At 40.5% G+C, this 27,782-nt stretch overlaps 1 protein-coding gene across 7 annotated transcripts in view; it reads left to right on the top strand.

The window, feature by feature from the left end:
- Positions 1 to 27,782, top strand: part of CALCR (calcitonin receptor) — a 149,773-nt gene that overhangs the window by 95,606 nt on the left and 26,385 nt on the right. For all 7 annotated transcript variants that reach the window (XM_038128873.1, XM_038128872.1, XM_038128871.1 and 4 more), the window contains 3 exons: positions 6,930 to 7,042; positions 11,095 to 11,186; positions 16,137 to 16,263. In XM_038128873.1, coding sequence (XP_037984801.1) covers positions 6,930 to 7,042; positions 11,095 to 11,186; positions 16,137 to 16,263 — 332 coding nt within the window. The remainder of the gene's footprint in view (positions 1 to 6,929; positions 7,043 to 11,094; positions 11,187 to 16,136; positions 16,264 to 27,782) is intronic.

Here is a 27,782-nt window from a genome sequence, read left to right as displayed (position 1 = left end):
AATGAAGGAGACAAACTAGTGCATAGCTATGAGTTAATTATCCAGTACCATTAGCTAAAATTGTTTCTTTTCTTGAGCTTAGTGCTTATTTAGAAACTGAGGAGTTTCCAGGTTGAATCAAACCCCATACACATTTTGCTGAATCCCATTTACAATAGCAGCCAGATTGATTGTTATTTCTGTTCTTCATAAATCAAGCTGTCCACAATTACAGGATTCACTCAGCAAGTAGCAAATTTCCAACATCAGATCCGGTCTGACTTCTGTTCAATCTTTAGTGAAGGAACATTCCTCTTTCTAGTGGAAGTAGGTATTGGACGGGATGGATTGAAAGAAATCTGTTTGCTCAGGAATCCTGTGCTTGGAAAGTGAGTTCATGTGGCAAGGTCACTATCGACTTCCTGTGGAAACACCCTGAGACCAACCCAATACATCTTTACAGCAACTTACACCCCTGAGACAGACAATGGGCACCAAATCATAAGGGCTTGTCTTTTGTGCCCTTTCTTCAAAATACTTCGTTTCTTTTCTGTACAGTGTCATAGTTTTCAAGAAGGGGTCTTGGAGCAGGGTCATGCTCATGGCTCTTCATTGGAGCACCTGGGGACAACAGACTGAAAAGCTGAGACCCTCAACTGCAAGACTGCCTTTCACTCAGGTCTCCTTCTCTGTGGACCAGTACTTCAACCATTAGACTATTTGCACAAAAGATTCCAAAAGAGAATTTTAAAAGACTTGGCTAAACTTGGTTCAGTTCCCACACAGAAGTGCCTGCATTCAGGAGAGAGCCTGATGCTCTGGATCCTGAGGTTGCACAGGGTTTTTCCTGCATGCGTATTAGAAGTGCCTCTAAAATGTGGTCTGTACCTTCTGCTTCAGACTCCCTCTTACTCATGATATCCTTCCCACACACCAACAGCCCTCTTCATGACTAGGAAGATTTACCACAAGTCTTTTCCTTTCCCTGCTTCCACGGTTTTCAATGAAGAAAAAAATATGTGGCACTAACAGTCTTTGTTTATGTATACTCCATTGAATACTCAGCTTGTACCTGCAAAGGTGTGTGTTGGGCAGCCTTGTGATCACAGAAATGACTAAAGGTCCTCATCCTTCATAGATGGGGGTGATTTCCGAGCCACTCTTCTATTTGATCACCAATCAACTATTCTCAGCTTTTCCCCTTGTCAGTCTACAGTGACTTGTTCTGAACTAATTGCTCTGCTACAACAGCACTTTTCAAAGAAACACTTGAAGCCATCCATGAAGAAGCATCTCACTCCACTTACTAATGCTCATTAACACCAAGACCTGTGGCTTGTGCACTGACTGCAAAGCATTCATTAATGTACAAATGCTCGTCATGAAGTCTGGCCCACAGTGTGTCCATACTGCAGTTACTCTTCCTGGCAAGATTTAAAAATTAAAATTTGGGAATTTTTTTAGTATTCCTGTTCTGTGTACAGCACCATAGGAAGGAAAGCCTCCTCCACTAATTAATTTTCTACTGTTCTCTCTGCTGTCCTCTTTAGGAACAATACCTGTGGTCTTCCGGACCTGGTATTTTCCTCTGGCACATTTCTCTTCTCCTCGTCAGCACCTCTATCAGTCTCTTTGCCTGCATCCTGGTCAGTCAACCCTGTTTCCCAGTTTTGGCAGCAGCTCAGCATCTCCTGGTTGAGCCAGAGCTGCTTTCCTAGAATAGCTGTTGAGTAACCCAGCATGTGTTACCAATGTGGCATCAAACCAGTGGGTAGTGAGCCTTGCTTTACAGGTGCCTGGTTGTCACATGGAGACTTAATAAAGTAGGAGGGAGACAAGAAATAAGTGGGGTGTCTACAAGTCTGTCAGCTGCTAATGAATGTGGCTGCCTCTAAGAGGTGGCCAAAAGCACAGGCTGAACTGTCCTGAGAAGTCTATCAGGTTTTGTATCACAAGTCATTATTTCCTTTGGTACCTTGTTCATGTTAAACAAAATACAGCCAGCTTTTCTGCTGAGAAACAGAAACTTCATCCTAAAAAATAGCAATTTTTCATGATGAAAACTGTAGTGACTGTCAGATTTCCTCCCCATCGAGTCTCTGACATCCAAATACCTCAGTATGTATTTTAGGCATGTGAGTAACCCCATGGATTTCTAAAACAAGTATTTCATGCTGTGTTGTTTTGGGCTGCACCATGACCTGCAAAACCACTGTGTATCAGCTAATTGATGGCTATGTCACTTCACTAAGAGGCCGTGTATAGCTTTGACCCCTGAAATAAAATAATGTCCTTCCTCTGCAATTTTCCTTTGATACTTACATCATTCATAAATGGAAAAATGAAACATTATTGTCAGCATAGTATCAAATCCTCCTCCCATCCATATCTGTGGGAGCCAAATACCAGCCTTCTGTATCTGATCCCCAACAACATTCAGCACTGGTGCCAAGAAGAAATTGATGGAGTACGTTAGAAAGTAAAAAAGGTGAAATTGTATTCTGAAGAAAACAGCACAGAAACAAAGTGAAGGAGAACGTGCTCAGTGCTCTGTTCATTTTCTGTCTGACAACTTCACAGTTAGCTACCAAGTGTAGTCCCACCTATTTCACTGAACTTAGATCAGTTCTTACTAGACAGGAATGTATTCTGAAAGAAGCAATCTCTTTCTTGCAGTGCACATCATGCACAATGTGATAAAGCATAAAAACAAATCAATTTGTCTAGAAACATAACAAGACCTACTGCTTTAATGCCAGTGACAGCAGGAAATTCATTGTCTCATCCACTTCTGGCTGTGAAACTCTGAGCAGGGCTATTTTATATACTCCTATTCAGGCAACATGCAAGTCTCTCTATTTGTATTTTATATTCATATTTTAGACAGGTTAATCTTTGGTATAATCCCTCTTAAATGGTTCCAGGCCACACTGAAATCAGTAGGAGTTTAGTTTTTGAGGAAAGCAGTATGTAGTTCATGCTGGCAATATTCTTACGAATGGAAGAAAAGAAAGCACATTGTGGATATAATGGCCTTCTAGCAAGGCAGGTTTGCTGAGGACAACAGGAGGAGCTGAGCCTTGCCCTGTGCCACCTGTGGGGTGTTGGGTTTATGGCAGGGGAGTCTTACACAGCCCATCTCACTGTCCCTGTACAGTGCATTTAGTCAGGGTTTTTTTTGTGCAGTCATATAGCAAGGGAGCCAAATGTGGAAGTTTTTTTGTGGCTGACACCCCTTTTCATCTCAGTTTCGCTCTCTTTACTTTTTGGCAGAAAGCAGTGTTTTAGAGCAGTGTCCACCCCACTTTGTGACAAAGATGCATTTAGCAAAACTCCCCTCAGTTCTCTGCTTTGTTGGGTTCCTGTCATTAGTTCCCTTTTGAAAGCTATTACTCTAACTCTTCAGGAGAAGAGTTTCTAGAAGTGCAATTTGGAAGCAAATCCATACGCATCCATAAGCAATTAGATGATTATTAATCAGATGATGATTAATGTGTTGTTGCCTCTTACAATTGAAGAACATGCCTTGCCTTCCTGCTGTGACACTGGGAGAGGACTTCTCTTGCTGTCACAAAATCTAAATTTTGGCTGCAATTAACTAAAATAGATAGTTCTGGATTTCTGCTGGTCCTATTTTCTTGTCTTGAAGGATATAATTTAGAAAATTATAAAAAAGACAAACCTGAACTCTTTGTCCAGTTTCTTCTTTTCTTCTTACCCTTCTGTGTATTCATGTCCTGCTCCTTAGCAAGTTTGACAGCTGCGTTTTAAAAATCAATTCCTATCCCCATACTGCCCAATATCACTCTTACAGGGATTCTAGTTCTGCTGACTAAGACATTCTGAAGACAGTGATAATCCTTCACTTACTAGGACACTGGAATTTAAGTTTTCTAGGGTCTCCATTGCATTATATGAGAGTTATTTTTTTCATTTTTGAAGTTTCTTCCAGAATATTTTACCAAAGACGTGAGTAAATCAGATGTGCATCATCAACTCTTCCTTCCTCTGCAAAATGAAGCACTGCAGAGGTCTATCCAAACAATGGCAAAGAATTTAGTGCCTGGTATGTGCTGACAATGACTGCAACAAGGGAGAACTTTTTTCTTCTTCCATCTTATAACTCACCAATAAACAAAAAACTGATGTTAGTTCCTTTAACATGTGCTAGCTATAGGTCTGGTCTAATTGTGAAAAGCCTGATTGATAGAGCTATCATGTTGTTCCAGAGATATTAAGATATTTGTTATGTGTAGATGACTGAGGGTTTTTTAATGAGCATATGATTCATAAAAGCACTATTAGTGACACAAACAATACCCATGCAAATAATTACTACTGGTTTATCTTTCAAGACACTTCAATGCTCCCACAAAACTTCCTTTATGGATGAGATTGCTCACATCCATTTTGCCCAGACAGTTCTTGAAGTGTCCATCTGTCTCAGTTAACTGCAAAGATTCTGCACAGCTGCCTATGAGTTATGTAGCTTTAAGGCTCCTACAGTGAGGTGAGATCAGTACAATTTGATGTCACTGTTCTTCCACTTTGAATAATGTGATGCCCAAGTGGTGTCCCATCCAAGCTGATAGGGTACAGACAGAGCCTAAAAAATTAGTGTTTACACAGTATTTTAATAATCTCTAATCTCAAACTTCCATTTTGCCTCGCTGGTGTTGTCTTGCCCATCCCTGCACGTGTGAATTTTTCAGACTTTACCATATCTTCTGGTTAGCACAAAGAACCAACACATGCCCAGGTTCATCCCCCACCTGCTACTGGGTCACTCTAGAAAAACTTGCAGTAGAACAGTGGTTGGATTGCAGCTCTGTTTCTGTATAAAACAATAGATTTAGAAGAGGTATTTGACCTGTTTAAGTCACTAGGATGGACAGCAAAGAGTGCTTATTCCCCAGTTGTGTATTGTCACATCACAACAAGAAATCCATGGGACATCGGCGCTTTCAGAGTAGGATCGGGTTTTAGTAGGATCAGTGTTTGTCTGGCTTTAAGGAAAAGTATGAGGTAAAAGGTTTGTCTCTAACTTACAGAGGCCACATTACACTCCGGCAGAGTGCCTGCCCAGGCACTGAAGTACAGAGATGATGGATGACATTGCCATACATTCTCTGTAGCAGATTAACAAGAGCCATGCACTTCGCAGAGTGCACGGGATAATCAGTGCAACGCTTGCACACCGTGTTCCATGGTAGCATGACCATTAATCTTTCATCTGTGACTAAAAACTTTTTCCAGCTTTTGATAGCATCTGGCAATGAGTAAAAGGGAACATTGCTACATGGGCAGTCTGAGATTATCTCCAAGCTTCAGCTATGGAAGGCTAAAATATCATGCACTGTCCCTCTTGGTATTGTTGATGCACGTATTGATATTTAACAAGTCCCCCAAAACAATTATTTGAAATCCACAGTAATTTCAAAAATATGTTGTGCTCTGGAGGATTTTTTTTCTGCAAGGGCACTATATAAAGTGTATTTTTAGTCAGAGTAAAATAACTTAGTCTATACTATCTTTACCTTACCATAGGATCAGTTCCTTTCTTTAGGCTTTAGGTGTATGAATCTTACAAATTAGTGAAACCATTTATCATCAGAGGAAGAAAAGTAAGTGGGAATGTTAACCACAAAAATGAAAATATGTATGTTCAAATGTCTATGGGCTTTGTAAAAGTGTATCAACTGGAAATGCTGATAATCTAAGTATGAAGCAAATCAAATTATAGAGCTAGAAAAGGCAAAGGAAATTCATGATAGACTTTTCAGACTATTTTAAAAGTCAGAATTTAAAAAACATGTTTTTCATAAGCCTCTGTGTCACTAAGAAAACATCAAATAATTCTTTATTATTTTATAAGTTTATGATCTTATCCTGTCTTTGTTACTTGGGCAAACATTCCAGTGAGTCCCATCCCCCAGTGGCTAATGCTTGAGGAAAGCCCAAAGGAACTGGCCTAAAATTTGACCGGTGATTAGGAGCGACTGTCTGCACCTCAGCATCCAGGGTGTCCCAAGCAGGAGTGTGAGCCTGACAGAGGGACACAGACACAGCACAAGCCTGCAGCTCCAGGCACCCCACAGAAGCCCCACTGTCCTCCACCACAGAAAAGGACGTGCAGAGGAGCACGAGCCTGGAGCAGCATCCATATGGCAGGGCTGTCAAGAAGGACGCCAGGGCCACCTGTGGCGAAAGAGCCAGCAGCAGAGACGCCTGTGTAGAGGCCAAAGACCTGTCAGATTATTGAAACAGAGAGCTCTGCAGCCATCTTAAATTAAACTGGACACATGGGACCAGCGCCAAAATGTTTGTGAGGCTGTTTGTCTCTGTGCCTGCATGCTGTGCAGACCCTGAGGAGAGCAAGCAATGCTCCCGCTCTGCATGTCAGGATTCCACCAGTGGGGAGGCTGGGAGAGACTTTTCCACTCCTCTGCACAGAGAGAGCCCTGGGCTGGGGCTGTTGGCATTGCCAGCACCCAGGCTCTGGGTTATACATTGCCGACCGCCCTTCATGTACACAATATTCTTAACTCGTTTAACCCTGACACTTGAAACCCTGCGCACTTCCTTCAGGTCTGGCATCAGCACCTGTGGTTATCTTCTCTTCCATAAGCTGCTGTCAACAGCCTCTTTAAATGGATTATTATCAGCTAAATGTTGTGTCTGAATGAAGGCTGAGACATATACCCTAGTGGGTGCAGTCAAAAAGGAGACAGCTAAACACGTTTACCACTAGATCAGCCTCAGGAAAAAACCAAAATGACAAAACAGCAAGATGTATTAATGATATGTATTAATGATACCAATTACACACATTGAAAATAATTTGGATTTTATTACACACACATTTTATTCCCGAACAAATTATTTTAGATAGGGTTTTTAATTCGTAATATGCATATATTGAAATAACTATTATTGCAATTTATCATCAGAGAGGGCCTCAAAATATTGTGATGAAACTGGAAATTGGTTCCGCCATCCTGAGAGCAACCGAACTTGGTCCAACTACACCCTGTGCAACTCTTTCACCTCTGAAAAGTTGAAGGTATGCTGAACTTAAAGAGGCAGTGGTTGTTTGGCAATGTTTTGTGCTGGGCTAGTAATAATACATGTGAGAGAGACCAGAATAGCCCTATCTCAGCTTTATTTGTTGCATAAGACTTAAGTAACATTGTTCTTGTGATTTCAGCTTATCCAAATTCTTTAATGAGTGCTCAAACCTCAATATTGTTTTGCTATGGGGTAGATAATTTAGTGGTAATTCATGTGACAAGTTTTGCACTATTTTTCAGATGCATTTTTAATTCCTGTGATTTTCCCTGATTGACCAACAGTTACAAATTAATATTTTAGAGTTCAATTTTGCTTTCTGTAACAATATTATTCCAATATGTTGATGTTTTCTCTGCTAGTAATATTAATGTAAGCCAAAATTATTTTTCTTAAGCAAAGAGTATTACCCTGTACTCACACTCTTTGAAAAAAATATTTTGAAGGTACCATTAATCCAGAAAATCTTACAAGCATGAACACATTTAACTTTGACTTTTACTGAAGTCATTGAGAGTATTTACAATAATGAATTAACTATTTGCATCAATATTTCCAAAATCAAGGTGTTAAACTGAAAGAGAAGATCTAAGTATAAAAGCACCAAAAGAAGTAAGGAGAGAGAAATCTGAGAAAAGCTTTTAAAAATTAAGTTAGGGAAGCTCATAAAAATAAATGTATTTCTCAAATGCAAGTGGAGGTCCAGGAAAATCTGATTACAGATTTGTGAGAGAATAATTTGTGACTATTTGGAACAGTGGAAGGAAAAGATTCAAGAAGTGATTTGTTTTGGGGTTTGTGTTGGAGGACGTCTTCTTATACAGCCAAAAAACAGTATGCAGGTAACTCAGCCCAAAAGACCTTGGAAAAGTCTGTGGGACTAGGCAGGAGGTGAATTCTAAGGGGTTTTTCAGCATGACAAACCATCATGGTAAAATGAGGTTCATCTATGTGACAAGGCAAGAATGATAGTAACAATATGAGCTTACAGAGGCATTACATGGAAGCACCATAAATATATAATTTTTCCAGATGTTAGCACATGTAAGGAGGCAAAAATGTGTTTCTGTTACCTATTATCCATGCCTTCCAGAAGAAGAATTTTGAACATCATTCACGCAGAGAACAGATAGAATAAAAAGGAAAATTATGTGCACATCATGATTTTTCTGAAACGAAAAGTTTTGGGAAATGAAGAAAGAATCTATCCTTACAAGAAATGGCAAGCTAGATTATGACCTTTAAACCAAGTCTTCAGTAAACAGAAATGTGCTTCATTTGTAGACTATTTCCACTTACCTACGCATAATATACTTACTTTACTGAGTCAAAGGTATTACTCTTAGAGGCTTCTCTTCCCTCAAGTGAAGAAATCTAGAGGAACAAGGAAGAACATTTAAGTTTTCTAAATCCAGGTTAAAAAATCTGAACAAACAAAAATTGTAATGAGTCAGCATGTTATATAAGTCTTATGTGTAAAGGAATGCAGAAATTAGCTCATTATTTGTTTGAAGTTAACTGAAAATATCAATATGCTATACTTTTGAGACAGATCATTGAAAAAAATTATAGCCAGTTCTTAAAAATGTAATAAATATGTATGCTTTGTTAGCTGACATTTCAGTCCATTTTGATCTGCCATCATTTTTACATTTCAAGGCTTTTTTGAACATTTGGCATAGTAAATTTGCAGGATGCACTAAAAAAGCAGTTGCTGAGTCCCAAATATACAGTTACTTTAGCACTTGAGAACAGAAAGTTAGATAGATTGAATAACCAAGAATCCTCCAAGGTGTACATAAACTTGCATGTAACTATCTGAGGATCTTTCTTATTTCTAGGTATTTCAGGCTGTATGCCGCATAAAACATAGATATAAAAAAAATATTTTTGAACAGGTCACCTGTAAATTAAGTTCAGGCTTTAAGAATATATCCATTTACTGTCCATAAAACACACAGCAGTCATGTAGTATGAAGTGGAACAAATGTCACACGTACACACATAAACCTCTTCCACCACTCTGTATTTGGAGAAAGTTGTCTCATCTTCTCCATGCTCAGGCCTGTCCTCTCTGGGATTGCTGGTGCTCTCAGAACAGGTTATCAAGCATTTGTACTCACTAACAATGCAGCGGTTAGTCTTTGTGAAGGAGAACTAGGAGACCTAGGTATTTTCAGTAAATATAAACAGTTTTCCATAACTTGGTGAATTGTGTTTACACTCAGATCACGGCTCTTCTGTGTGGTCAAATCAGTGTAAATGTGACTCTGGTTTAAATCTGGATCAGGCCACCACCACCTAGATAAATGAATGCATAAGCGTATTTGGAAGTTGTAAAATGTCTCACAACCAAATTACATAGGATGTGCACCTTTACTAAGAGGAATGGCTTTGCTTTCTGAATTGTTTTCATATTTGTTCTCAAGGGAAAGTTTAAAATTACTTGGAAATACCAAATATATGTGAGTGTCAAAACTTCAGCCTACAAAAAGCAATTCCTCTAACTACTGAGAAGAGGAAAATTGCTCATGCATAGCAAAAGAAAAATGAATTAAATAGACCTGAAAAGAGAATAAACCCAGCAGAGGAACTAGGACTTCCATTTTTTTTTCCTGGATGGGGTGCTGCTATGTCCTTGCTTTCAGAAAGGTGAAGCCTGGCATAGCGTTTAGCCTCCTTCACTCACTCCTCTGACAGATGGCTGATGTTTAAGGGCCTGGCTGAGACCAAAGTGTGACATTTAAATACCTCAACATTCTGATGCCCAGGTGCAATCCTGCAATTTTATTTTACAACTGGCATAAAAATATGGATCAACATCTCTTAGAATTCCCTTAGATTTAGTGAAAGGCCAATTATCTGTCCATGGGTACTGGATTCACAGCACTGTCAGAGCACTGAGGTTCACACTAATGTGAACCAGAATTTGTTTCAGAATGCGCTGTTCTTGTGTGGTGTGCATTGACAATAATGGTCACCTCAGCTGCTGCTTCCATGGCTCTGAAGGCCTTGGCCATAAGCCCCCTCTGACTTCTCCTCTCCAAAAAGGAGAATCCCAGCCTTTGTACCCACAGAAACTCAACCTCAGCTATTTTAGTTGCCTTTTTTCACCTTTCTTCACTCTTCTATGTTCATGGGGTATTGGAGACTAGAAGCACACATGCATTTAAGGTTAGTGCTATAAATTTCAAACATATGTTGTTGTTCTACCCTGACTGCCTTTTTGTGTCATAATGATTATTTTGCTGGCTTTTTGGCTATCATTACCCAGTAAGCCAAAGATTCAGAGAATTGGCCTGGATGAGTCCCAGATCTCCTTCCTGAGTTTAGTTTCCAGTCCTAAGTTAAGCATTGTGTAGACAGGATTTAGACGACTTGTCCTATGTCAATCAGCCCACAGTATTAAAGCTGTACTAAAGCTCATATGACATCTCCTTGTCCCCTCAGTTAAATGAGGCCCCTTGTGAGTGCCTCACTATTATCTAGAAGTATCACCTGGAAATTTAGAAGTTCTTTTGAATCGGCTCATTGATGAATACGTTGAACAAAAACCCAGCCCTAATACGAGTCCTGAGGGCAGTTAAATACTGACTCATCTCCAAAAGTGGCCATTAAGATTTTGATTGCTGTTGTTTAAGCTGTTTTGAACCCATGAAAGTTTTCTACCAATCCTGCAGCAACCTCTTTAATTTAATTTTTTTTTTTGCATATGTGTGAAAACTTGTCATGACACATTAAAAATCTAAATGTATTACATCTGCTGCACTGTCCTAGAGCTTGGGAAAGTTAGTGACACAGTGTGAGCAGAGATCTCACTGGTTACTTCAATATATCAGGAACAGATCTGCATGTGTAACAAACACCTTCAGATCATGAGTCATGCTATTTAATAGATTGCTGATATTTAATATACATAGAAAAAGAATGTTTGAAAGCAAAAAATACAAAATGGGAGGTTGATTTTGTAAATTCTTCCTTAATGAGAAAACAAACAGAGTGCCTGCAAATTGTTCATGTTTGCCTTTTCTTTTTGTTAAATTGCAGATGGCGTTCATACTTTATTACATGGCGATCGTCGGCCACGCTTTGTCTATAACATCCCTGTTGATTTCCTTGGCAATTTTCTTCTATTTCAAGTAAGTGTTTCTTACAGACACTCTCTCTTCTTTCCCTGAGGCATCTCAACCAAAGGAAATCTTGGAAGTTGTCATGGCAGTGAGAAGCAGCTCTTCGGAGTGTCTTTTTATATAATCCTGATAAAGAAGTCTGAGCACAGGCTCCTCTCACCAATGGGACCTCTCCCAGTGGAGTGTAGCCAAGATCATGTTGCTGTGTTTGTCAGGACTGGTGTGAAAAGTGCAGCCCATGGGGACATGGGTGCAGCTGGGGATGCAGTAAGGCCTTTCATTTACCTATTGCCTTATGTTCCTTAAGAGCATGTCCAGAGCTTGCCAGGTGCCGTGACTGGGGCATGGGGCAGTGAGTGGGAGCTCCAAGCTCCTGGAGAACAGGACTACCTGCATCTGAGGCTGAAGAACTGTGCTACTGACCTCAGTAGGTACTTACAGGACTCAGCCCTAAGAGGGAATCTGGCATTAGTGTGCAGCCTGTTATCCTCATTAAAAGAAAAACAGAATGCTGTATCCAAATTTTAAAAGAGACTAATATTCACTGAAAGCACTTCAGCTACTGCATGGCATCTTAAATAGAGCATTTCAATCTTGTTCTTTTGTGAACCTGTCTACTGTGAATTAGATGCCTCTGCCTCAACTGCCAAGCAGGAAGAGTAGTAAAAGATCAAGTCCACAACATCACCACCACTAAGAAAAAGACTAGGAAACACAGGAAAATTAAATGGTTGGACTTCTCATAGATTATAAGATTTTGTAAGATTGCAAACTCCAAATAGGTGGATCCAAACACAGGCTGTGAATTCTGGTAATTTCCAAAGAGGCAATTTGTTGAGTGCCAGTGACAAAACATCTTAATCAGCTACCCAGATAGTTAGAAACTCTGCTAAATGAACTGATGACTTCCCTTCCCATCTAAGCAGATAAATAGCACAAAACCATAGCCACAGTAATGCTTTGAGAAAACTGGAAAGAGCACAGTTTTATCTGATTTGGAATCCCATACCCTGGTTTGAGTTCTTTGGGACAGTACAGACAGGATCTGGTCAAATTAGGTATGCTAAATGGACCAGCAAGGTGACTCCTTGCAGCAAGCAAGGCAAGGTCAGCCTGTCTGACTCACTTTGAGCTCTGAGTCATGAACAACGCATGATCTTGACTGGTCCCAGGCTGCACTGAAAGACTGGTCTTTGCAGCAGCCTTCCAGACAGTGAAACACCTCCTCCTCTCTTCCCTCCTCCGCTTCTCCTTCGCCTGCCATGACTAAGCCATGACACAAAGGTTACAGGGAGAAGAGAGAAAGGAATTAAACCAAAGTGCTTCATAATGGGAAGTCAAAGAGAAAACCAAACTACAGTCACAGGAAAGTGAGAATGAAGCTATGTGGGAGCAGGGCTCATGTAACCTTCAGCTGTTTTCTATCATCTGGCTATGACAGCAATAGATTATTTGACCTTCAGCTGAAAGGAAGCTGTCAATCAGACAGTCCATCAGATAGCAAGAGATGGTTTCAGGACTGCATAATAGCCTTTGACTTTAGAGGTAGCTTGCAGGGATTGCAGTTTCCCACATATAAGTTTTCACTGGCAGAGATTTATTTTCAGTTCACTTTTGGGTATCAAGATTCATAATGATCTGGCATCACAGATGTTGCAGTATTTTCAGAATGGAACAATGAATCAGTAGTGATGAGCATCACTAAGCAATGCTAACTCATAACAGGAGAAAGCATTAATAAAGTAGAGTGTCTAACAGCTTCATGCATCATCACCTTATTGCAAGATTTCTATAATTACAGAGTGAGACCCCATTATCTTATTTAATAAAACACAAAATAAAGAAGTACTCCTACCTCCAAATCCCTTCCAATTGAATTATTAAAACAAAGACATTTGTATAAAGACGGATGGGGAGTAAAACAAATCTACATTTGCCAGAATAATAGATGTTGTGTAATGAATGCACCTGCAGTCTAATTGCTGCCAAGGTTTTAAAAGGAGTTGAAGGGTAATGAATGGAAGAACATTTTGTGAAATTTTTGGGGTGTTTCCCCCAGGGGCAAGGGAGGGCATGGTACAAAGCATGAAAATAATTTGATACCTGCAATGGGGGAGGAGAGGAAAATAAGTGTCTAGGCATGAAAATCAAAATTCTCAGTATTTATACATGAGAAAAATGACAGATTCACAGTGCATTTCTATGAGGAAAATAATCTAATTGTAGTAGGGAAGTAGAGATAGGAACAGTCAAGTAAGGGTGACCATGAGTAGGTAAGAGAACCTGTCTGAAAAAGGAAATGTAGGAGAAAGAACCAATGTGAAACACAGGGGAGACGCAGAAAACATAGACTGACATTCTGAAGAGACAATGGATAGAGGCTTGGAGACACAAAAAGTTCACAAGTTTTAGACATGGATGACTGCCTTAGTTATGCCTTCTTGCATACTGATTTATAAGAATCACACAGAAACACAGAATAAGTTGAGTGGGAAGGGACCCTCAAGGATCGTCAATTCCAACTCCTGGCCCTGCATAGCACCATCCCCATGAGTGATGCCATGCACCCAAGAGTGAAGCAGAGTAGGGAGAATACAGAAAGGTACTGGGGACAATGCCAAGGAGCTTTCAAAAACATCACAAAGGAATGATTAATAATGCAAAAATGGCCAGGAAGAGAGCTAAAACAGGTCAGAGAAGGAGAACATTGCTAAGGATTATCAAAACCAGCAGAAAGGATGAATCAAGTAAGGTTCCAATTTCTCCTCTTGGTGTGGACCAAGTCAGGCAGGTGTTGATGCCATTGTGATGGCAAACACTGAAAGTGAAATTAGAAAGTGAGGGTATGGAAATTAACACTAATGCTACAGGTGGATCTTTAACATGAGAACCATAATCAAGGAAAAAGGGGAATATTGAAGAAAAAGGAGGAGGAAGTAAAACTAAGAGAGAAAGGCAAGCAGGGAAAGGAGCCTAGGCAGCACACAAAGGCAACATGTACTGAAGGACAGTCCAATTTAATAGGTGAATAAAACTGCCAAAAGTCAAGTATAGCAGTGAGGAAGAACAGGAATGGGAGTTAAGACACACCTACCTGGCTGAGATTATCACAAAAGACTCCCTGTATCAAAAAACATATAGAAAGGCACCTTGAGAGACAAGGGTCTGCATTTCTGTGGCCAGGAGCTGAAGAGATTGTTCCCAGTACTAAACTGGGAAATTTTTATTTCTTGGGAATGGAACCGATGTCACACCAGTCCTGTTCCCAGGGCTGCAAAAGAAAAACAGTGATAAGCATGTCATGGTGTCCCCAAAAAAGTGGGATTAAGTGGCATAGTCCAAGTATCGTGATGGAGTACGGGGAGAAAGAAAGACTCAGGACTGAATAAATATCACCAGAGCTTAGGAGCAGAAAAGGAACATCAAGACTAGATTTGTGAGATTTGTGATAGGGACAAATACAGGTGGAGTAAGCCCAAGAACATAGGGTAGCAAAATTAGCTCCAAAGAATGGTCTGGTTTTTCCAATACCATGTCCTACAGTGAATCAAACTGAAAGTTCGTGAACCCAGCCCTGTATCTGGCGCTCAGTGTTTGCCAGTAGCTGATGCTAAGGGATGGCTATAAAATCAGGACCAAGAGTACAGAGATACTCTCTTAGCCACCAGGATCTGCATCTCATAGACATCCTGAACCAAAGATAGTGACTTGATAAATAAGGAGGTCAAAAGAAGTGATAAGCATTGCTGGATGCTGATAACAATAACCAGAAAGATGAGCTCAAGCTAAGGGAAGAACTCTATGCAATGACGTGGAAAGTAGGTGTAAGGAAAACAAAGAATAAATGGCAGATGACCAAGGGGCTAAAGAAGGGAAACAAATCAAGCAAACAAGCAAGCAAAATAAGTAGAAAAGAGTTCAACTGGCTAGATTTTTTTGAAGAGAGTGCACTCTGCACTGGCCTCCACCTGCAGAGGAAAAGAAAGCCACAGCCTGTGCTCCATTCCAGACTGCAAAAGAGTCCTAGTCCTGAGCTTACCCCAGCAAAACAGCAATATTTCTTAGCTGTTCTTTACCCAGCAGTTTTGCCTCCTTGCTCTCAGTGATCACCGGACAGCACAGCATTATCTAACAGCTCCATGACTGCCTTTGTGCAATCACTCTCTGTCAGCCTGGCGCTATGCTCTGGGGCATGGAGAGCTGCAGGGCCCTTTTCCTGTGCCTCAGGGATGTATGAGGAGGTGACATGAGGATTTGGGTATGAATTAGAAATGGGACATTGTTCAGGTCTGAAACTGCAGTCATGATTTGGTTTCACAAGAGTTCTGAAAACTTATCTTGCGAAATTCTGCTACCCACAATAGCATCAATCCTACCTTCCCCAAAACCAGTGATTTCAAGAGATTTCTTCTCCTTCTAAGCAGGAAAACAACCTCCTCTGTTTTGGGATCTCAGCTGGAGTTAGAAATATGCAGGATACCAACCCAAATCCCCCTGTAATTTAAGCAGATTCCTGCCCAAATTCCCATCCTGTCTCACTACTAATTCCTGAAGTAGAAAATAATTTTCATCTGAGTATTTGAGAAATTAAGTCTCCAGGGAACAGTTACTTATACAGCAGTATTCCTGATATTCATTCCTTGCATCATGTGCATCCAAAAATTCTCAGGGTTCTGCTTTACCACTTAATATGTCAATTACCATGAATTAAAGAAGGGCATCAAGAGCTAAGAATGTAGCTGGATTGGTCTTTACAACATGGTCTAAGAAGCGTGTGGTGCTAAACAGGTGTAAAAACAAACCCAAAAATTTTTCAGAGGTTATGGCCACAATGCAAGGCATGTATTTTCCAATCATGCCTTGCCAAAAGACATTTTTGAGAGACTTGCCAGAAAGAGCTTGTTAAAGTGACATCAGAGGAAAACTACTAATTTACGACATGTGTTACATATTTTTCAGGAGCCTCAGCTGTCAAAGGATAACACTGCATAAGAATTTGTTCTTTTCCTATGTGCTGAACTCCATGTTTACAATTGCCCACCTCATTGCTGTCGTCCCTAACCCAGGCCTTGTAAAAAGGGACCCTGTAAGTACTGCATGACTCTTCTCCATCCTAACACCAAGAAAAATCACTATGGCCGTGCCAAAACCTAGAATTCCCATTCCTCAGCTAATGATAGCCATCTGGGAAAACACACACAGAGGGTGCAGATTCTGAGAACTTCACTCAAACTTGCTCAGATCCTTCACCAAGCAATAAAAATCTTTGAATCTTGTACAAGCCCCAGACTTGCTCCAGCCAGCCCATCCATACAAGCATGTGTCAGACCTCCAGTGCTCCCAGCAATAGCTACCTGACCATTCCCAGCAAAGCCCCTTGAGGTGATAGATGCCTTTGGTGACTGCTTGTCCTTCTTCACAAACCACACACTGGGGAGGGACAGGATGGAAAGAGAGATGGCTTATTCCAATACAACACACAAAAAGGTCTATTTGCTGCATTTTTTAACTTGGGAGGCAGTTATCAAATCAAAGCATTAGTTACCTACCTTCACTGCTCTTAGGTAGTGATACAAATTGTGCCAGCCCCTCAGCTGATAAATATATATGGGACATCTCAGTCATCCAGCTCTGATCTCGCTCTCTAACCCAGCAATTACATTGTGGTCAGTCCTTACAGCAGCCCCAGCCAATGCGAAATTAATGAAAATGTGGTAAGTTTCATTTTAACACTAATCAGCTTGTAGTCTAATAAGATCATTCAATTATAATTCAACATTTATCTGCCTCTAGTTTCATGAAAGGAATTAAATATTAGCACCTCATATTATCCGATCACATGTGTGTCTCTCAAATGTGTGCTGATTAAGTAAGTTAATTAAAGCAGAAAGTGTATAGCCTAAAGAAAACATCACCAGTCTCAGAAACCATCTGGAGATTAAAAAATAGAAGAGCAGAAGAATAATTTAAAAATCACACATTTTGTTTCTCCTCATTGCATAGCATCAGGTGTAGATAGCCTGTGCAAGAGGTGGAGTGAAAATACACTTGATATTTGAAGATAAAAAGCTGGCAGATGAAATCAGGCACCTAAATTGAAGTAAAATCATTACCTCAGGGTTAAGAATGATACTTTCTGACAGCACAAATAAATTATCTGAAACGGTTTAAACTAAAAGTTGAGGGCATGGGAAGGAATCTTGTGTTTTAAGATTTCATTAAGAAACTATTTTCTAACAAAACTATTTGTCTAACAAAAGACTTTCTAGTGTCTTTTGGCCTGATCTTTACTGGAAGTGGAATCTCGACACCAGTGAAGTCAATGACAGAGCTCCCAGAGACTCCCATAGAGCCATGGAGCCACTGAACAGGTTCCATCCAGCCCACTGAGCATCACATGATGATATCCCCAGTCCCCATTACTACGGCACAAAGAGTATAAAAGTGACCCCAGTAGTTGTCTTTGGAGGCCACGGAGCCCCAAGGCGGTGCAGAGGTTCATGTTCCACACTCAGCTCTCAGGTCTCTGCTCAGAATATGAACAGGAGCCTAAATGCTCAATATGGCCATGGAAATGACCCAAGCAGTGTCCTGTTAACAAAATTGGCTGCAGTTATTGGCTAAGTAGATGTTTTGATGAGCAAAGCCATTGCTTTGCAATTTCTTCTTCCAAACCAAATTTGTATGTCTTTGACCCAGCAGTGAAAGATTGTCTACAGATGAGGTACAAAACTTGGAGCCGGAAGATCTGAGGTCTCTCATTTTTGTCCCACCATCGAGTATGGGATGAGGGTACACTCACTGCTTGATCTTGCCTCACAGTCTAGATTTCCCTCCCAAAAAACAAAAAAAAAAGAATAAGGAGGTGAGGTGACCTGCTAATATGCTCAAAGTGTCCCAGCCTTACTAGAAAATGTATTCTGTTACCTTAGTAACATAATAAAATTTTAAGTTTGTGATTGGGAAAAGAAAACTAACAGACAGGAGCATATTTTTAACATATGATGAAATTACAGAAAATCTCTATATGAGTATATGAAGATTTAGAGGATTTTTGTTTAAAATGCTAAAAAAATTACAAAAATTACCATAATATTTTAATGATGATGCCTATTAACAGAGCAAATGAAAGCTTTACAGCTTGGGTTTTTTTCTACTCCTACTGTGCCCTCTGCTTTAATAAGTCCATTTGAAGATTACTGCTTCCAACTTCCTCTAGTCTGCTGCACTTACCCACTTTCTACATGCACATCTTTGGAACTTCACAGGCTCATATATGTATGGCTCTCACCTTTTGTATACACAGAAATACTGAAATGTGTAGATTGAATTTCAAGCAGTCATGGATACCACTCAGATAACAGCCATATACTGAGATGAAGTTGCTGGTATTTATTCTGCAAAATAATAAATGTGCTTCCACCCCAAGAGTTATTGCTTTTTTTTTTTCCTACCTAAATTTTCACAATATTTTTACATGTGAAATGCCGTGGGAAAATACTTTCAGTGATTCATAATTTATGAGGATATCAACAAATCCATATAATTTTGAAAGAAGAAAGGATAATCTCTTAAATAACAAGGAGAAAAGTCAGGAAGAGCAAGAGAGAAAATTCCTTCTTAACTCCAAGACAACCCTATTCTCCCTGTGATCTAGGGAGAAATGACATGAGACAATCCAAAGCATCATTTACACAAGGAGAATCTGTACCTCATCCTTACTCACATTGCTGCTAAGAGTTAAATCCTTTGATGATCATTCTGCTCATGTAAAATGGTAAGTCAAGCCAATTTTACAATGATCTTAACTTGCTTATTTACTTCATATTTTCTGGTAATACAATTTTCTCTCTCTCTGTTTCTCTTTCTGTTGGATAAATCTGAACCTGAAACTGTGGAAAAGAAGGATCTGAGTCCAGGTGGCCATACAAGAAATTAAGAAGCAATGGACAAGTTTCAAAGATGTTTAAACAAAAATAAACAGGACACGTGCATGAACACCTAATTACACATACTGAAAATTTTGACTGTTGTATCTGAACTAGGAACTGCATTAATTATGCTATTACTGGAACTACATTCATAGGATGACATATCATCTATCACCTTCCTAAATGAGACTGACCCACAGTAGAAGGGTGATCTGTGGACATGATGTTCTCCAATAAAACCTCCAGAAATATAAATAAAACTCTTGCTGCCAAATGTCTCAATATAATCTTACGCATTAGATCTGTATTTTTCATTTTCCGTATTCCACAAGAGTAGTCATTTTAATACTCATACTGATGGGAGTAAAAGGAATCAACAGCTAATGCCTGAAGGGGCAGCTCTGCCAATGAGAAACTGGGAAATTCATCAGCTGCATGGGCATCATATAAATATGCTTTTAGGTGGGGCTAAGTTTGGTCACAAATTAGTAATTTGTCTCAGTAATTAGAACCTCTTCCACAAAGGCTTTTAGAGATCTTACTGTATTTTTTTTTCTCTTTCATGTTCTAGTAGAAACATCTGTTCTCTTCTTTCTGCAGGCTCTTCTGTAGTCTCTTCAGCTTTTGTGTGGTAGTTTCACCCTTGCTTCTGCCATTGTATGGTGGGAAAGTTTGTATTTTAATTGCAGTTTTGTAGAGGCCATAGCAAGGGCCAGTGCTCCACTAGTAGTTCCTAGGAGCCCTGTGTGGGGTCTCATGCTTGGCCATGCTATGTCAGAGAGTAAGGACACAGCATCCATTCAGGCACACTCCAATCCCACTGTCAAGTCCCATCTCGTTGCCACGCAGATTCTTTGGGCCTTAATGTATAAACAATCTGTACACCCTCTTATATGGGTTCAGTGGCAGACCTGGTATGCAAGAACCCAAAGCTTTAAATTCTGTTTAATTACACACAGCATGATTTCATTTCCTCCTGGCAGCATCTGTAAGTAACTCGGCCCTTGAACATGAGGGGTGAGAGGATGGAGGCTGTTTTTCCCTCCTTGTGTAGATGTAGATGCACTTTAAATTGAGCTAGTTTACCACCCTAGCTGATGGTGCAACATGCACTCTTTGTCTCTGGCAGGAGAACACAGTCCCTTTCCCTGTTCAAGCATTTCACTAAGCTTGCTGACTCTGTGGGCATGAGGTGGGATGACAAGGGGCAGTTGGTTATCTATACTGCCCAAAACCCATCTCCTGGAACAAGCAAGCCTTCTAAGCACCAAGATCTTTTAAGAATCTTACTGCTTTCAGCATTATTATTTAGACCAAGAGAGCACAAAGGCTGGTGCCCACTGACATTAAATTTTTAAAGCAAGGCCATGGTAGTAGCAATACTAAAATTTCTAGTGTCTTGTGGACACTAGAACGCTATAAATAATCTCTCCATTGAAAAATTAAAGTGAAAACCACAACTTCCCAATAGTGCTAGGTTTTCCTTCCTACCACAATTACAGAAAAATAGTAGAAATAAAACACTGAGCTGTGTGGACAGATGTAAAAGAATAGTTACTGTGATTTATGGGGTTCCAATATTGGTATTCCCCTGTTCCCAAAGGAATGGAGAGGCAATGTAAGACAAGGAAGCAAAGGAGATTTACAGCCTTTCGGGAAGAATGTCAGTTTGGGTATTTTTTGCCATACAAATGTTATCTTCTCACCTCTTCTTGCTTTCATATCCTGCCTGGCAGAGCATGAGGGGTCTAAAACATCTTTTTATCAAATATGATGTGCACAAATTATACCAGTGAGGACAAATGGCACAACTGCTGCTCCATGTGATTTATTTTCCTTAGTTTTTCCAGCAGTTCCCCTCATGGACCAGACCTCCCTGGAAACAGCAAAGGTGGTGGTCCACAAAGGAAAGGGGTGCTTCCATCTTCTGAGTTGTTTCATGTACTGTATTTGGGGTAGAGCTTCAGGATGTGCCATTCTTGTTAAATAATTTGATTCTTTTTTTTCATCTAGCTATTTCCACAACTTTCCTGTCACTGTCAAAGCATCTCTGAAGTCTTTTATCTTAGTACATCTATTCCTCCATCCTGCTTCCATTAGATTACTTATCCTCAGCAGCCATTTTAGCCACCAAGAGGTGACACAGAGCCTGGGCAATTGCAAAATCAATAGAATGAGAGTAACAGGAAGATTTGGCGCTAATGTTGAAAGCTAGAGAGAAGCTGTGTCCACTAAGAAGAACTTCTGAATTAAACAAAGCACCACATCACATTGCTGAGGTTCACAGTTGTGGTGACTGAGCCCACGAGGTGCAAGCAAGCACAGTTCCAGTGTTCATGTGTCTGCAGAGGGGTGACCACAGAGGTGACAGGGAAAGGAAACTCCTACTCTATCTATATGTACCCTCATCAACAAAGAAAGGGAGACATGACAGCTTTCATGTAGCCCAGTCTAAAGATTTTTGAGTCAAAATAACTCTGACTCTATCAGATCCTGTGTATGGCCTCTTATTTAGGAGCCTGAGTACCATTTCCTCCAGAAATGTGTTTCCAGAAAGAACCTTGTAATGCAAGACTCATTGTTGCCCAGAAGCTGAAGGCATCAAATCCCAGAGCTCATTTCCAGGTTTTCTGTCCGCATCTTTTCTGCTCAGGTGGGGTAGACCTGCACTCAAATACCCAATACAAGTCCAAACTTCAGATGCAAATACTTGTGAAAAGTCAGATTTAATCTGTCATTCTGCCTAGTCTCTGAAGCTCTTGTGGCAGTGAGAAGTGAGCACTTCCAGCATAGTTGTTCCCAAAATCAGTAGAATCTCAACATCCCAGTTCTTGCTGTCATTCTTTTGTTTAGCCACAGTGGAAAGCACACACTTTTGCTTTATGCAAAATGAGTGAATCCATTTCCAGATTTTCTGAAATTCATTATGCGTCTCCAGAACTGCTGCTCAAGAAAGATGTGCTTACTTTACCTTCAGATCTGAGCTGTGGCAGTCTCCAAAAGGCTATTCATCTTCCAGGGTATGGAATTGTGTTTGACTTAGATGCCTTTCTGAGGCTTTTTTCATTTTACCTTTTGGTCTTCCTCAGAGATAGGAGAGATGACAAAGTGAAGACGACGTAAAAATTTGGGATAATACCTGGGCAACTGTAAGTTTCTGTGAATTGTGCTGTCTCCAATGAGTCTGAGAGACTGAAAGTTAAACAGATAATAATATGCCATTAGTCCCTAGGCATAGAAAATGTCAAGTAGCCAGTCCTTAAATGTCAGATCAACAAGTGGAGATGTTAACAGTTGCCTTTTGAAGGATTCTGTGTTTCACTGCATGGACGTGGCACATCCTAATGAACTTATGTTTTACACAAGGCCTCCCACATTCATAGACCATTTAAGCAGCACAGGTGTTGATATTTCTCTGTGAATATAAAGCAATTATATCTAGAAACATTCAAGGTGTCTCTCCAACTTTTCCTTGCAGTATGCCTTTAAAAGGGTCTAACTGAAATGTGAGAAATGTGAGTATGAATTGCCCAAAAAATATTTTTCAAAATCCTTCAAAACATTGGATTCTTCACAAAAGAATTCCCCTCAGAAGGACAGTACAATAATGTTTCCAAAACACAATACTCTCCCTGACCCCATGCTGCCATAGCTATTTTCCTTGCTGGGATTTGTCTGATTAAATGGCAGTGCTTCTTGTAAAGACAGCTGTGTCTCAATCTGAGACAATTTACCTGACTCTAAAGAAGGTGGCTAAAGCAGGTCAAGTGAATTAAATGCAGAGTGCTCATTCCTCTCCAGGGACTACATCATCCTGCACATCTATACCCTGAAGTCAGACATGCCCTTCAATGACTGCTGTGCAGACCAGCAGTATCACCCATTTTCAGCCATGCCCCTGCAACCCTGTCTTTCTTGAAGGTATCTAAGAACAAACAGAAGCAGCCTGAATCAGAAGAGGAAAAAAAATGAAAGAACATTAATGTGCCTTTACAGATGACAGCCAAATATGTGGAATAAGGGTATGGAAGAAGAGACGGCAATGACTTTCAGTAGGAGTTAAACATCAAGAGGCTTGGGTTAGTTATGCACATGACCTTTAAATTGAGTTGGCAGAATGAGCTATTGGCCAATAATAAGTCAGTTGTTTGGATAATTGAACTCCTTTGCTCACCATCTCACCTCTGAGTGGCTTATGCTTTCATACACCCAATTGACTGACTTTGCAATTTTTCTGACATCCCCTTGGCCCAACATCCTTTGAAGGGTTGGCAGCTCTACCTAGCAGCAGGTCACCCCAGGAAAGACATTGGAGCAGCATCTGAGTACACCTAGAGAATTAAAACACTCATAAACATTTAAGGTCAGACATGTCTTACATTTGGATGCCTGTTTTGCAGACACATACAGCTGACCTAGTCACCCCATGCTAAAGATAGACAAAGTTACAGTCAGGGTACTATCCATCTGGCTTATTTTAGATATATCCTTTAGGATGAGGTAATTTCTAACACAATCTCCATCATCTCTATCATCATCTTTTGATTACTGGAGAGATAGATTGGATGTCTATATTTAGTATCACAAATCCCAGTTGTATCATTAGAAAACTCCTGAAGCATTTAACTGAATTGTGAGTGGATATATCCATGTCATCAAAGTGTACTTAGTCCCCAGGAAATGTTTTTGTAGGTCTAGATCTTACACCTCAAACATAAGGTAGGTGCACTTGACTGTTAGATATACTCCATGCAAACTTAAACTACCCTGGTTCAGAGCTCAATGCCCAGAGCTCAGCTATGCCTGGATGCAGATTTGAGTAACCTCTGCCTTGTCCTACTGTCCTGTGCCTGGTGGCTCTTGCTTGGGTGTCATGGTAGGGGACAGGTACCTGGAATAGCAGGAGCTCTTAACCCTTTTTGTCAGGGATTGCCTCCCTCCACTGGGAGAAGGTGGCAGCAGATCCTGTCCAAATGAGCAGCAGGCTGCGCTGTCTTGTGCTATTGTTTTTACACAGCCCTGCCCTTGTCTTCTCTCCCTCTTTGCTGGCCTATCTGCTTTCCTCCATCAGTCAGTCTCATATCTGCAATGGATCCCTGAAAAACTGCCTCCCTCTGGCAACACCACTCAGAAACCAAGCTGACAAAATCCCTTGGGAATGGTGAGGCTGTTTTGCTTTGCCTCACGCTGTGTCACACTTGCCATGCTGCAGGTGAGGAGCTAGTGGCCACTGCACACTGAGACAGATGTGCTGTGAGGACCCCTCTGGCCCTGCAGAGCTCAAAGCTGCAGTCCAGGGAGAACTATGGCTACAGCAGCCAGGACTCAGGTATGTGCAGATGTAGCCTTAATAATTCCTGTCCAGAATGTGTAAATCTGGGCTGGCTGCTTTGCTGTAGCATAGACATGGACACACATGCTGTTAAGAATATCCCCTGTTGTTCAATTTCATATTTTGCTGTCTTGTAACACAAAACCTGGGAGCCCTCTGAGAACCGTGTACATTTCATTCTGTAAATGGTTAAAAAGTATATTAAAACATTAATCTTCTCCCAAACCCCAGTATGCCAGGTTTCTGACTGGAACACAGTTTAATGGATGACTCATTGCAGATACATTGTATAATGGTGTGATGTTCTGATAGCCAGTGATTTACAGCTACAATCCTTAGCACAGTCTTGCTTTGGAAAAAACTTTTATTGCTTATTTGTGTAACATATGGATACTTGGAATTTAAGAATATTTTAGCTGAATAGTGTTCTAATAGTCATTAAAAAAACACCATTTTTTAAGGCAGAGCAGTAACCAGACTTGAAGCTACTCTTTTAAAATGCTACGCTTAGAAAGTTTGAGAATATATTGTATTGCCTTCAAACTGAATTTGAATAAATCATATCTGGCCTCCATGGCAAGCTGTAATCTCTTCGGGGAGGGTCCTTTGCTGCCATGCACTGGGGAGGTTTCCCAGAGGTGAAGAGGAACTAGAATAGTAAGGTCAAATATTATTTCCCTTTAAACAAAGAAGTGTACAGTTGTAGTGATGGCTCATATAGCTGGCTAGGTTTAAAATTGATAACCCTGGCTGGCCTGTTCTCAGCACTTTGTTTGAAATGTTTGTGGGGGGCATTTCAATGGATAGTGAGCTTTGGAGAAGAAACATTTCATTATGCACACTGAGGGGCTTTCTCATACTTGCTTTCCATAGGGCAGGCTCTCTGGAATTGACAAGGGCTGATGTAAAACACAGACCACCCAGCCTGCCAACCTGAGTTCCTTTACCCAGGAGAGCACTGCAGGGATGGGCACACACAGAAATCTGTAAGACTTTACTGCGCCAAAACAGAGTCAAGCCTTTTGCTCTGACTGAATTACTAGGACAACCTTCCTCAAACAATTAGCAGGTTTACTTCATATTAAATTTTGTTATTATCATTGAAAGTGGAGTTCTGGAGCTTGTGCAGTTCAAGAGTTTTTACTTGACTTGCCCCGGTGAGGGTTAGTGGTGCAGTTAATGGTTCAGTTTTCTGTCCATAAGCTCTTAACCAATAACTAAGGAGAGCCTTAACAGAGAAATGACAAGCACATGTGATGAGAGGCTGCTGGATTAGCTGAGGAGAGCACTATGCCAATTACATTATTGTGCAATTGCAGGGTCCTTCATAGGCAGATGGACCTTTGGGACTCCTTTGGCAGGACTGGAACATTAAAAGCGTTTATAACATGACAGTATACCCTGCAAAACATCATAGACACTGTTTCTATCTCTTTCTTGTAAAAAGAGAGTAAATTGTTTTATTTCTCCTCTGGGAAATATTCCAGAATCCTTTTGAAGTGCTTTTGTTGCATACTGCAGCTGTGGTGTTTTCAAGATTTCCATAACTCTCTGTGAGATTTGCAAGTGAGAGGAATATGACTGACTGTATTCCTATTGACCCCTTTTGCCCTTGAGTAATTAGGCCACAATCATTGCAGTCATTGGAGATTGTTTTTATGAGGAAGGAAAATCAGCAATAATGGACTCTTTTTTTCTTGGATGCTGTCCTACAGATCTGTAGAGAACCTTTCTCAGTTTCTGTGCCCATCAATGCAATGCAAACATGTGGCCAGAGACAGCCTCCCTGCTCGCAGACTGACTTTCTTTCCATGCTGCCTTCTGCCAAAAGAGGCTCATTCTTGGCCATCCTTCCAGAAGCACAAAAGGAGCTGCTTTTTTAAGGCTGACTTTGAGGACTGGTAATTTTTTCCTGATAATTTTTTCACACTTACCCTTGCTATAGCAATCAACAGGACAGTGCAGGACAGTGCTGTCTGTTTCCAGGCTGTCAAAAAGTGGAGTATTTGTTATTTCTTTGTTCAGGAGACCAATCTGAGCAACACCTATGGGGCTGCATTAGAAAGGACCTGTTATTTCCTGTCAGCCTGTGCTGCTCATGAGAGCAGCAAAACCCACTAGCTTCAGTCACCTGCACACCACATTGCAGACTGAAAAGCTCATGACATTTAACTCCCCTTCAGAGTGTGAAGGTACTGAAATAATCCTTTCCTGGATTTCACTGGTTGCATTTGTTGTGTTTTATTTTTGCCAATCCAATTCTTATCAGTAAAAGGTTCTCTTTAATGAAAAATCTCTTTTACTTGCTCTGACCAAAGAAAAACAGTTTCTTTATTGTAGGAAAATATTTCCATTGCATCACTTAGCCATAGCTGAAACACACTGCATTTGTTACCTCATCCAAAGCAGACTGATTTTTGTTTCCCTTTGAATAATATGAATATGACATCTTATCTCAATGCACTGTTGTGTTTAAACTCCTTATAATACCTTTTTCACATAAATTCTCAAATTAATGTGATGTGTGTGAAAGTACTAGTCATAATAATCCTTTATTCTTTGCCAAGGGTTTTCTTCTGCAGAAGTTAAGGGAAATAGTTATTCTCCTGTGGCCGCAGATGGTGACTGTTACTTTGCTATCACTGCTATGACCTCAGATTTCTAGGTAGCATGTGGTGCTCCCCAGAAGCAGTGGGTCTCTCTCAGTACAGCAAGGCCTGCCATTCCTCCTGGCCCTCCTGGGTTGTGATGACAAGGAGTCCAGGTGGAGGACCTCACTGCCGTCGCTAAGAAAGCAAATGGACATGAGACCCATTCAGAAGAGGAGCAGCATCGTCCCTCACCAGTCGACACTGCAGTAGTGGACACAACATGATTCCCTCCACCATCTGCCCACTGCTTCCCAGAAATGTGTAGCCACAATCCCTTGTTAAGTTCTCTGCATCCTTGTCTGAGCCATGCACAGGAACCACTTCACCAGCTCCATTTAGCTCCACATGCCAATTTGTTATTTCATCAGAATAGAGGAAAGCTGTCACCTCGCAAAATGGCAGACAGTATCCCTGGTACCCTACAAAAAGAATCTCTGCTGTCACAGAAGCTTGCATTTCCAAAATAATTCATTCAGAGCTGGGGGCTGTTCGAAGTGTAAACAACTTTGGTTTAGAGGAGGGCCCTCAAAAAGAAAAGTTTGATCAAAAGGAAGTCATCCAAATTGGAACTCGATGCTAGTCTTTTTCACAGCCCTCCTTTGACCTCTAGAACAAGTGGTTTGTTTCAGTTCTATAAAACCTCCACCAGCTTACTGAGTTTTTAAGGAATTTTTTTTTTTTGGTATTTTTG

This window comes from Motacilla alba, chromosome 2, assembly GCF_015832195.1.
Source record: "Motacilla alba alba isolate MOTALB_02 chromosome 2, Motacilla_alba_V1.0_pri, whole genome shotgun sequence".
NCBI lineage: Eukaryota > Metazoa > Chordata > Aves > Passeriformes > Motacillidae > Motacilla > Motacilla alba.
This window is presented reverse-complemented; position numbering and strand designations above follow the sequence as displayed.